This window comes from Sebastes fasciatus, chromosome 2 (assembly GCF_043250625.1).
Source record: "Sebastes fasciatus isolate fSebFas1 chromosome 2, fSebFas1.pri, whole genome shotgun sequence".
NCBI lineage: Eukaryota > Metazoa > Chordata > Actinopteri > Perciformes > Sebastidae > Sebastes > Sebastes fasciatus.
Window position 1 is genome coordinate 41,840,878 of NC_133796.1, and position 12,883 is coordinate 41,853,760.

The 12,883-nt window shown below is 43.3% G+C and overlaps 1 protein-coding gene across 1 annotated transcript; it reads right to left on the reverse strand.

Annotated features, from left to right (window-relative positions):
• Positions 1–2,014: 2,014 nt before the first annotated feature.
• On the reverse strand, positions 2,015–11,378 carry csrp3 (cysteine and glycine-rich protein 3 (cardiac LIM protein)). Its single transcript, XM_074624829.1, has 6 exons — positions 11,216–11,378; positions 9,664–9,775; positions 8,225–8,393; positions 3,690–3,831; positions 2,498–2,591; positions 2,015–2,369 (listed from the first exon to the last, which is right to left on the reverse strand). Exons 2-6 carry the CDS (start codon positions 9,773–9,775, stop codon positions 2,305–2,307), a joined length of 582 nt encoding a protein of 193 aa, XP_074480930.1. The 5' UTR covers positions 11,216–11,378; the 3' UTR covers positions 2,015–2,304.
• Positions 11,379–12,883: the final 1,505 nt, after the last annotated feature.

The window sequence follows — 12,883 nt, forward strand, 5'->3', positions numbered from 1 at the left end:
TTTTAGCAACAAGGGAGGTGTGTGTTGAGGCTCCGTATCACACTACGTTCTAAGCCCGTCCACTTTTAAGCGGTCCAATCAAATACGAAGGATTTGGTTTAAATACCTCTTGTAACTGAACACCGCTCAAATATTTCTTTTCACTGTGAAATACTCACAGAAGTTAAAAACGCTCTAACTTTCGTTTCACTGGGACTTAACAGCTCCACTAACCAGAATTATTTTGAATAACATTTTGCAGTTTTGAACATGCAAACTAAAGACAAATTTCTGCCTTTTGCACATAAAGAGTAGACAATAAAGTATTTTCTATTCTATATTTTTATATTAACAATTTGATAAATGACTGTGTAATATGAAAGGAGTCTGTTAAGGCAGCCACTGTGATCAAAGTGTCTGCAGGTTTAAACTTAAAGGGACAGCGTGTAGGATTTGGCAACCAACTGAGTATACCTCCGCTCACTCCTCCCTTTACAAGACTGAGGTAACCTGAGCCGCCGAGTGCAAAGCCGCGGTAACGCCGTTCATCTTCCATACCATAATAAAACTACTTTAGGAGCATTGGAAGTCAGACTGCGGCTGGCGGTACCACGGTTTTACACTCTGCGGCTCACGTTACCGCAGTTTCACAAGCGAACTACGGTGGCCTTCAGGTAACATAAAAAGGTGAAAGTCTCTCTCTAGAGCCAGAGTTTGGTTTGTCCGTTCTGGGCTACTGTAGAAACATGGAGCAGCAACATGGTGAACTCCATGAAGAGGACCCGGAGCGGGTCTTCTTAGTTTCAGGTGATTATACACTAATGAAAACATAGTTATGAATATTATATTGCATTTCTGCTAATAGAGCCCCTGAAAGTTACACACTGTTCCTTTAACAGCAGGTTTTGCACATGCAAACCAAAGACACATTTCTGCCTTTTGCACGTAAAAAGTAGGCAAAGTATGTTCTATTCTCTTATTTTTAGATTAACAATGAGACAAATGTCTGTGTGTAATATGAAAGGAGTCTGTGAAAGGGACTGTTTGTAAGAATCAGAAATGTGCCCAACCTGTTAACCTGTGGCCGTTAAGTCAACGAAAGACAGCGTCCTGTTGCTGGCGCTTGTGCTCGCTCTACATAGACATGAACGAGCATCGCTCAAAACAGTGAGGAGACACACGTCAGCTAAAAGCACAATATCACTCTATATTTCAGCTGCTTGGCAGTAATGTTAGCTGACCAGACGAAGGTCTCTCCATGAATCAATGCTGATCCTAGTGTTGGCTTTACCTGCCTCAGCCTCCCGACCGCGGCCGGAGGGAACAGGGGAGACACTGGAGTTTTGGTCGGAGACGATAACGTTTCCCGCTGCAGAGCCCCGTTCACTAGATAGAACTTTGAGGTTTTGGTGCTTCCATGTAGTTTGTGTTGGAGTTTGAGTCTGAACAGCGTAGCATGGGACACCGACCCGGGTTGATCTATACGTGGAAGAAGTTACAAACAGTCCCTTTAAGGCAGCCAAAGTGTCTGCAGGTTTAAACTTAAAGGCACAATAATAGTGTCATGACCAGAGTCCTCTTTCAGAGTGACTGTTTTCCCCGTGTTCTCATCTCTTCTAAATTAGCGGTGTGAGATAACGGCTCTAATTGAGTTTGTCTAATCCCGTCCCGCTCTGCTCGGCTGCTCACACATAATTGTTCGGCAAAAAATGAACACACTCCGTTTGTTAATCACTTGTTGCCTTGATTATTCTAATTCATTATTGCACAGAATTATTTATGAATGCAAATTAGATTCTATTAATGATGTAACTTTAACAAGACGAGGCACTGCTAATTGTCTCCTCACAGCGGGAGGCAACAAATAAATTCATGGACTTAAAAGCAGGGTTGGGCAAGTTGTAATCATCACAACTATAATTAGTAATACAAAGAAAAGGATTATCTATAATCAGTGATTTGTTATAATAATGAGTAGCTCTGCTCTTTACTGCATGTGAGTAAAAACTGTTTTTCATGATTAACCTCCATTCAGGACACATTTTAAAGTAACAAAATTTCATTCAATTTCATTTCAAAAATCATTTTATTTTGTACTCACAATGAACCTTTATAAATATTATGTTTCAACATTGTTTCAATTGTTTCAATTTTCAATATAATCGTGGCCTTAAAATAAAGTTTGACTCTGCTGTTATTTGACCTGCCCAGGACAATATGGTGTCTATGACGTATTACAAACATCATCCAGTGTAAAGGTAAAAGGCTGAGTCTCCATAGCAACAGCTGCCGTGTGTGTGTGTGTGACAGAAGAGTTCAACGTCGTTACTCCAGCATGGCCTCGTTCCCCAGTCCAAATCCTTTTGGGCCAAAGTTTTTGGCGTAACAAACTGAAGAGAAAATTTAAAAACAACGCTGAGTTAATAATGACCATCATTTTCTCTGTGTGTGTGTGTGTGTGTGTGTGTGTGTGTGTGTGTTTGTGTGCGTGTGTGATTGTGTGTGTGTGTGTGTGTACCTTTACAGTACAGCTCTCCGTCCTTGTCTGTCACATTGGTCGACTCCAGGCTTTTACCACACAGCACACAGCGGAAACAGGTTTTATGCCAGGGCTGCACACACACACAGAATTATTAATAATAAGAAGAAGAAGAAGAAGAAGAAAGATAAATAAAGCTAAATCTGGCTTTTAAACAGGACAAACCCCCTAAAGCTTAAATTACGACCCCTAGGGACCCAGAAAAAAAGACGTGAGCAATCACAAACTATAAGCAGAGTCTGAGAGTGATCGTTAGCAGTGTGATAGTGGAGAAAGAAGCTATAGATTGAATTCTTCTATGTTTGCCAACACAGTTAATGAAGTGTTGCTATTGGCTAATTTAGACAATCAGTCTTAAAGGAGCAAAATTATGGAACTGTCTACCAATACCAACAACTCTAAAGGTATTAAATCATGGCTAAAAGAGAAACAATATTGTTCTCACACTTGTATTTTGTGTATGTATTTTTATGGATGTATTTGTGAATGTATATTCTTTTATTTATAAAAAGTTTCATTCAAATCCATCTCGGACTTTTGGAGTTATCGTCCAAATAAACCAAACAACAAACCAACAAACCAACACCGGTGAAAACATAACCTCCTTCCTAGGCCTTTGGCCTTGGTGAGGTAACTAGCACACAACCACTTGTATTAATCCCTGAGTGTCCTCCGTGGCTGACGGGAGGTCTTTGCACCTGCCTGCAGTCATCGCTCAGCCAGCCCAGCTCTCTCAGCTCGTCAGCCTGTGGGACTCTATAAGGCCTCCTCTCCCTCAGTCTCTGTTGGACTGTAATGACTTTGCCACAGAGTTCCTGCCACAGTTTACTGTTTTGCTGTATTTTTGGTTTCTGCCTGACACTGCCCAAAGTAAAGCTTCGAAGAGAGTGTTTCTGCACTTGGGTCGTCATTATCTGCCACTGTTACACCACTTGTTTGGGCTCTAGAACACCTCGGTAGTACCGTTAACAACAACAGAAACAAATGAAAGAGATTATTTAGAGATAAGAGGTCTGAATTCAGATTGCAGTCAGTCTGCTGGGGCAACAGGAAAGCAACAAGTCTACATTAAAGAGTGATGTATTTTAAATGTGTGGAAAGAAAAAGCACAATGAAACAAATAACATTCAAATAAAAGCCAGAGACTTAAAAATCACCACGGTGTCCTTACCTTCCCCGCTGCCATCACCTTCTCTGCTGCGTAGACAGCTTTGGAGCAGCGAGGGCAGCGGTCTGAGCATCCAAACTTCGGGGAAGATTTATGGTCTTGGTTAGGTCTAGGGCTTGAAGAAGCTGGTGGTCGTGGTTTAGAGCTGGAAAAAAAGATTTTGTGTGATGAAATCTCCAGTCACTGGAGTTAGACTTTCTTATCTGTAGTTTAATTTTTGAGGACAGATTGATCTGTTTTTAATCTGCTACCAGCCAGTATGCTTTTATGTATTCACTATCTTTGAATATTCACAGTTCACATTTTGTTCCCCTCATGTCTGAGTGGAAATCCCTCTGAAAGAGCAGTATGGAGCAGTATGGGGCCGTATGGGGCAGTATGGGGCCGTCTGGGGCAGTATGGGGCCGTATGGGGCAGTATGGGGCAGTATCGGGCAGTATGGGGCCGTATGGGGCTGTATGGGGGAGTATGGGGCCGTATGGGGCAGTATGGGGCCGTATGGGGCACTATGGGGCAGTATGGGGCTGTATGGGGCCATATGGGGCTATATGGGGGAGTATGGGGCTGTAATGGGGCTGTATGGGGCCACATGGAGCAGTATGGGGCCGTATGGGGCTGTAATGGGGCTGTAATGGGGCAGTGTGGGGCCGTATGGGGCTTTAATGGGGCAGTATCGGGCCGTATGGGGCAGTATGGGGCTGTAATGGGGCAGTATGGGGCAGTATGGGGCCGTTTGGGGCCGTATGGGGCAGTGTGGGGCAGTATGGGGCCGTATGGGGCAGTATGGGGCTGTAATGGGGCAGTATGGGGCAGTATGGGGCTGTATGGGGCCGTATGGGGCAGTGTGGGGCAGTATGGGGCCGTATGGGGCATTATGGGGCCGTATGGGGCATTATGGGGCCGTATCGGGCAGTATGGGGCAGTATGGGGCTGTATGGGGGAGTATGGGGCCGTATGGGGCAGTATGGGGCGTATGGGGCGTATGGGGCCGTATGGGGCAACATGGAGCAGTATGGGGCCGTATGGGGCTATAATGGGGCAGTATGGGGCTGTATGGGGCAGTATGGGGCCGTATGGGGCTGTAATGGGGCAGTGTGGGGCCGTATGGGGCTGTAATGGGGCAGTATGGGGCCGTATGGGGCAGTATGGGGCTGTAATGGGGCAGTATGGGGCTGTATGGGGCAGTATGGGGCCGTATGGGGCAGTATGGGACAGTGTGGGGCAGTATGGGACAGTGTGGGGCAGTATGGGGCCGTATGGGGCCATATGGGGCAGTATGGGGCCGTATGGGGCAGTATGGGGCAATATGGGGCCGTATGGGGCAGTGTGGGGCAGTATGGGGCCGTATGGGGCAGTATGGGGCAATAGGGGGCCGTATGGGGCAGTGTGGGGCAGTATGGGGCCGTGTGGGGCAGTATGGGGCCGTATGGGACAGTGTGGGGCAGTATGGGACAGTGTGGGGCAGTATGGGGCCGTATGGGGGAGTATGGGGCCGTATGGGGCAGTATGGGGCCGTATGGGGCTGTCCTTGACCAAAGAGATTCTTAGTTGAACACTTAATTGACAGATCTGTAAAACTGAGTTTCTCCTCAAATCACATGAAAGCACCACTTTAAATCGGGAGTTTACTAGAGATGCTCTCATAAGTTTCTTCTAAATAATTCATTCAGCATGAAAAAAGCTTAAAAGAAACATCTAATTGACTAAAGAAATGTTAGTGGACGGAGCCCGAGAGGGGGCAGACCTATAGCAGCAACACATCATGGGACACTAGACCTTGCTGTGTCTTGCTTTTTTTCTTTTAAATGTAGAAGGTAAACAAGATGTTGAAAGTTATAGACATGTTTCTGCAGCTGTGTTTAGAAAAGAACCATCGTACCGGAGATACTAACTAGTTTGAATGCCAAATATTAAAGTTTCAGTTCACCCAAATCAGCAAAAATGAAGAGGTATGATGAAGCAGAAACTTTACAGGTGGATATCCTAAATCCTCCGCACATAAAACGACCTATAATACAGGTCCTATATAGCTTTATACCACTATAGAGAGGTGAAGTCATCATGAGTCTGACACGGAAGTTGTTGTAATTATCTTTTAAATTGACAAACATCATGTGTGTAGTTCATGGCACAATCCAATACCAAAAAAATATTTGTCTCTTGCCTTTTCAGATGGACCCATAGGACTTTATTTCAGAAAAAAATATGTACGGTAGAAAACGGCAAGAGACAAATAATTTTTTGGTATTGGATTGTGCCATGAACTACACACATGATGTTTGTCAATTTAAAAGATAATTACAACAACTTCCGTGTCAGACTCATGATGCCTTTGGGCCCAAAAAGACTTTCACATTGGGAAAGAGACGTCTGTAACTCAGAGGATCTTCTTTTTTTTTTAGGTTAATCAACATCCCAGTATGAACACTCCAATAGTCCTTATTTAAATCAATAGGTCCTAAAAGTTGTAAAATACACTAACAGCTGAATCCAGAGTTATTTCCCTTCCTCCGTTCATGTGAATGAGACCCAGACCGAGGCTGGAGCGAGAGCTGGAGCGAGGGCTGGAGCGAGGGCTGGAAGGAGGAGTTAAAGGAAACATTACCGTGCCTGCTCTATGGCAAGCCCACAGGAAATATGCCGGTTGTCGATCCCGACTTTCGTAGTGGCCTAACGGCGGTACTGCAACTTCCGTGTCCGTCACGTGATGCCATTGGGCCCAAAATGACTTTTCCCATAGACTTCAATCGGGAAAGAGACGTTTGTATCTCAGCGGATAATTTTTTTTGAGGTGAATCAACTTCCCGGTACGAACACTCTAATAGTCCTTATTTAAATCATTACGTTTTTAAAGTTATAAAACGCAGTAATAGCCAAATCCAGAGTTATTTCCCTTCCTTCGTTCATGTGAGTGAGACCCAGACCGAGGCTGGAGCGCAAGCCGTGACAATGGCGTGACGTTGGGACCCCGTAACCAAGTCATGTGACCGAGCGGTCGATACTCTGCCAATCATCTCGGACGCTACTCCGCCAAGATCCGGGTACTTTTCCAGACGGAAGTTGAGCCATTTAGGCTTCATGCGCCACTGAGCAACTCTCATAGGAATGAAGGGGGCCCCGCCTACAACGCTGGATCCAGTTCTTTTAATACATCCATGCTCTATCGGACCGATGGATGAAGAAGATCACGGGACGATGTTGGTACTTTATCACTCGGCAGTCAAGCCGGTTTGGCTTCGTGCAACACTGAGCAACTCTCATAGAAATGAACGGGAGCCCGCCTCCAACCTCCATGGTCTGGAAGGTAACACGCAAATTGCGAAACTCTCGCGAGATGGTTAAGGTCAGGCATTGAGCTTGATCAGTTAAGGTTAGGATAGGTTGTCAGGCAGCGAGTCTTGTGAGAGTTTTTGCAAGCTTTAGCAAGTTTCTGCAATTTGCGGGTTCTTCTAGACATGACTGTGAAACCGCTCAGTGAACTACATCTCTTTCTTCTCACACAATATATGTCACCAACACTAGCTAGCTAGCTAACTTAGCTATGACCACGCACAAATAAAATGTTATCTGACCTGAAGTGTTTGATACAGCGACTCCTGGTCTTTTTATCAGCCGAGAGGAGAAAGAACGATCAGACCTGTCGTCTTTCTAATGACGTATTTTCACAGCCTGATACTTCAACAGTTTGAGGACAAACTGCGAATGTCTTGACTTACAAAATGACGTTTTAAATTGACAAACATCATCTGTGTTTGGTGTGTTTGACCTGGCGCAATTCAGACGGGATCAAAAAATGATTTGTCTCTCGCCATTGACTACAATTCAGATTTGTCCTGAAATAAGGTCCCATGAGGTCCACTGAAAGGGGCGGGACTTCGCCTCTCTGTGATGCAGGAATGAGTCCCAAAACCCGGAAATGAGCCCTTCTGGTTCCCTCGTCTGGAAGTCAATGGGTTTTTAGTTAGATGGCTGAAATAAGGTTGGTGGATGTGGTTAACACAAGCTAAAGAGATTTTAACGTTTCATTCTACAACATAAAATAATACTGAATTTTGAAGCCTTTACGTGTCTTAAAAAAGGCGGTTACTATCAAGTGGCTAAATGAGACTATAAATGTTATCATGCCGAACACTACTCCGTCTTTAGCGCAGTGGTGGTGACATGAAGTCATGCGACCGTGGTGTAGTTTGTTTATAGCCCAACGTTAGCTTTTTACTTCTGCCGATTGCATTCACACTTCAAAAATCATAAAAATGGTGTTCATTAGTGGAGATTATCTTGCTGAACAAAACGTGTAAGTATCATAAACGTGTTTGCTACAGAGCTGATTTTCTGCAAAAATCCAAAACCTAACGGAACAATCCCATTGGCTTTTTGTGGAGGGAACCAGGGCGATGCTAACTTCCTGGTTGGCCTACAAAAATACGTGATCCCTGCAGCGCTCTAGGGTAAGTGAGCAGATATGTTGACATGTGATTTGGGTGGAATGAGTCATTAATGGAAGCAGACTTGTGTCTCTAAGTGCAGTGTGAACGTACTCCTGAGAGTATAGGCCTGCAGGTCGAGGAGGATCTGAGCTCAGAGCTCCGGCTCCGGCTCCGTATCCGTAGCCTTTTGGCCCGTATTTCTTGCCGTAACAGGACTTGCAGTAGATCTCAGACTCGTGCGCTGCCACCGTGGTGCTGTCCAGCCCTTTTCTGCAGCTCACTGTGTGAAAGAAACACAAATATTTTACACATTTGAACCAGCTGTTGTGAAATGAATTCAGTTTGTCCAAACTGGGGAGTCCTGGTGGAGTAATGGAAGTTAAATAAAGCTCCCACCCAGCTAGTTTTATCAGTCAACAGTGCCATTACACATAGTCAGATGTCTTGTGTTTCTATTTGTAGGAAGAGAAGAGACTGTAAGGGGGAATGTGAGCTAATCACAGAGGCCTTTCAGAGCTCCCTCTGGAACAATCCAGCAGTCACACAGACTCACTGTCCAACCAGCCGCACGGTGTTTGTGTTGTGCACAGAGCAGTAAAACTATACGAGGTGTCCCTGGATCAGAGCTGCAGATGGTTGTGGCTTAACAACTTTGGCTGTATGACAACAGGACAAATTCAGTTCAGGACGCCCAACGGTCAAACAGGAGGAGAGGAGAGGAAACTCTGCAGCCAGAAAGCAGCCATTCAACTACCACAACATGAGAGTTACATGAGAAAAAGGGTGTTTTATAGAGAACATATGAGAGATGAACTGAGAGAACGTGGTCAGTGTCAGCTGAACTGTAAAAAGGAAAGAGCATGCAGGATGAGGATGAAGAGTAGTAGAGAAGAAGTGGTGTATATAGAGTATGAAGAGATAGAGAACAACCAACGAACAAACCAACGAAATGCAGCAAGGAGAAAAGAACGAAAAGATGAAATGCTGCAAGAAAAAAGAACAAAGGAACGAAAGAAAATACCAAATGAAAGAAAGAAAGAAATTAAGAAAGAGAAAAGATGAAATTCGGCAAGAAAAAAGACAGAGGGGGAAAAAGCAACTAATAAGTAATAGATAAAGGGAAAATGAAGCAACAAAGAAAGTAAAGAATGAAGGAAGGAGGCAGCAAAGAAAGAAATAAAGTAAGGAGGTAATAAAGAAACACATAGAAGGAAGGAAGGAAGGAAGGAAGGAAGGTGTTAAGTTTGAATATCATAGGAAAAGGAAGCAAGGAAAAATAAAGAAAAGGATAAAGGCAAAATTGAGCAAGACAGAAAAAAAACAGGAGATAAGAGAAATTAAAGTAAAATGAAAAGGCAGGAAGAAAAAAGAGATACAGAAATGAAGAAAATTAAAGTAAGGGAGAATTAATAGAAATAAAACAAACTAAATAAAACCACAAAACCTGGACTATACTATACTATACTCTCTCTCTGTAACATGGAGGGAGGATGTTTAACAGCTCTATATTCTGCTGCGCCAGTAAAGAGAAGAGGAACCAGTGTGCTCACTGCAGATGAAGCAGGTCTTATGGAAGCTCCTGCCGTTACACTGGATCTCCTCTGCATGGTACGCTGTCTTGTCACAGGCTGCACACTTGGCACCTCCTCCAAAGTTTGGCATCTGTAAAGGAAATTGTGGTATTAAAGGTTTATGTGCATGAGAAACAAAAAAAATAACTGCAACAAATTATTTTATTTTCATTTATTTTTAATCTATATATTGGTTACTGACAAAAATTACCCCCATAATAGTTTTTAGAGCCTGCAACTAACAATTACTGTCATTGACAATATCTCGGTATATACTTATTTAATCAATTTAATGGCATGCTCTATTGACCAGGTCTCCCTCAAAAAGGAGATTTCAATCTCAAGGGACTTCCTGGTTAAATAAAATAAATATAAAAAAGCAGTAAAACAGCACATTTTCACATTTGAGGAGCTGAAATTAGAGAATCTTTTGGCATATTTGCTTGAAAAATGATATAAAAGATGAATCGATTATCGGAATTGTTGCCAATCAATTAATCAACTAACTATTTCAGCTCTTTTGTCATGTAATATCTTAAAATAATTAAAATACTCATTTGTAATGATATCAAATGAGGACGAGGCAAGACCTCCCAGCATGTTAAGATCTAAAGTGTTTCAATATTTTCATTTGATAAATGATAAGTGATTCAATGTCAGATCAAGTCTGACATTTTCTTGCATCCCAGCAGCTCCATTTATAGGATACATACATTGAATGTAGCATTATGATCACCACAGACAACATGTTCAAGACCCTTCAACCTGCCATTTAGCTCCATATTTCCTTTTGGGATTGACTGGTGCACAGATGAGTGCTTCAATTGTTATTATTTTCAAGTTGATTTGACTGATATAAATGAAATACGGTTCACTATATACATTACATAGTCACAGGATGCATATGGTATTTACATTTGATTAGTTAATAGCAGTTCAGTGTAACGTTATTGAATCATGGAACCCTGTATCTGTTCAGGACATGGACATATCCGATGTGATTGTAGACTGAATAATAGAACTGTAGGTAACACAGGAGTGAGAGTTCAACTTCAATCTAATGAGTGATTCCTCTGAACTGAGAGAACCTTCTGACCTAGATCTTAAATAAACCCTAAAACCCTAACCGTACCTGTGTGATGTCTTGATATTTCTGTCTTTTTTAACATGCGGTTACTCCTATTTCCTCATCAGTTTCCATGGTTCTCATCAGATTGGACTCTAGTACTACTTGTCAGCCTGGAGATGTGGTAGTGCCATCCTGCCTGACATTCCACTTTCTGCTCATATCAGAGGCTGCCGTCCCCTCCCAGGACCGGTATGTGATATTCTAGGAGCTGAGGCTTTACTGAGATGCCACACAGACAAACGCCAGGCTGCCTCTCCATCAAACACCACAAACAATATCTGATTTATCTTGAGACAAATCAGAGATCTCACATGGAGCTGACTCCTGATGCTTAGGGTCATGTTGTAATATACCCCTCAACTACAAACAGGAAGCTTTACTACGACAGAAATGAGTCCTTACCTTGTATCCTGTGTGCTTCAGTCCTAATGTGGCAGTGAACGCTCCCCGGGCGGCTTAAATACCGTCCATCTCGCCATCACCGCGGTCCACCGGTGACGCCTCAATGAGACTATCCTACTAAAATAACTGGTGACGGAGCAGAGCAGAGCCCTCTGACCCTTCATCACAGGCTGAAAGAGGCCTGAACATCAGCCAGTCCAACATTTGTTCTGGACTCACAGGCAGACACAGGAAGCTCTAAACAGAACTGTGAGTGACAGTGAGACATCCTCATGGTATGTTACAGGATTATGGACATAAATGATGCCTGACAACTGCACATCTGAATGGGAACACATTTGTGAGCTACACTAGTGACTCTGTGATGACCATTACACACCAGAAAACAAAACGGTTGGATGGATGAATGTTAAAGTTTGGCCTGTGGATGTCCCCAAGAGGATCTACTTACGGTAGATCAAAATGGTTTATCATCTCTATGGTGGCCATTTTAAAGGTCCCATATTATGCAAATTTTCAGTTTCATTCTTGTATTTTACGTTTTGACTAGAACATGTTTACATGCTGTAATGTTAAAAAAACAACTTTATTTTCCTCATCCTGTCTGCCTGAATATACCTGTATTCAACCTGTCTGAAATGCTCCGTTTTAGCACATTTCAACAGAATTCAACGGAATTGCGTTGCTAGGCAACAGCTCGGGTCCATGTTTACTTCCTGTCAGTTGATGTTATTTACATACATTGGAACCGGAAATAAACTGGGACACATTTAGAAAGTTTACATTTAAAACTGTAAAATGGTCTAAATATTGTAGATTTGTGACATCGCAAGTGGACAGAAATTGTCCAACATTGTCTAACAGCTTGTTTCAAAGGTAGTTTCTGAATACGGGCTCCATGGATTGAGCATTTTGATACTTTCACAGTATTTATATATCACGTCAACCTGCTCTATAATAAAAAAGACGTGAAAATATCACTTTTTACAACATGGGACCTTTAAAGGGACTGTTTGTAACTTCTTACACGTATAAATCAATCCGGGTCGGTGTCCCATGCGCACTCGCGTGTGGCTACGCTGTTCAGACTCAGACTCCAACACAAACTACACAGAAGCACCAAAACCGCAAAGATTTAGTGAAGCCCGTCTGTTAAACAGTGTTGGTCGCGGTCGGAGGACGCGGGGGAGACCGTAGCTTTGGTCTCCAGGACCGGAGTCTCTGCTGTACTCTGCTCCTCTGCCTGCCTTCACTCACACCGCGCTCGTTCTCACTCGCTCCACCTCTCACGTGCATGCGCGCACACTACACACTGCAGAAGACGGAAGTCTGAAGCAAGAAACACAGTATCAGCAGTGATTCATGGAGAGACCTTCGTCTGGTCAGCTAACATTACTGCCAAGCAGCTGAAATATAGAGTGATATTGTGCTTTTAGCTGACGTGTGTCGCCTCACTGTTTTGAGCGATGCTCGTTCATGTCTATGTAGAGCGAGCACAAGCGCGAGCAACAGGACGCCGACTTCCGTTGACTTAACGGCCACAGGTGTCGCTGTTAACAAGACATTTCTGATTCTTACATAGAGTCCCTTTAAGTCATTTATCAAGGAAAAATGGTAAAAACATTTGCCTGTCCCTGTTTCTTAATATGACAAAGTGCCACTTTTCAT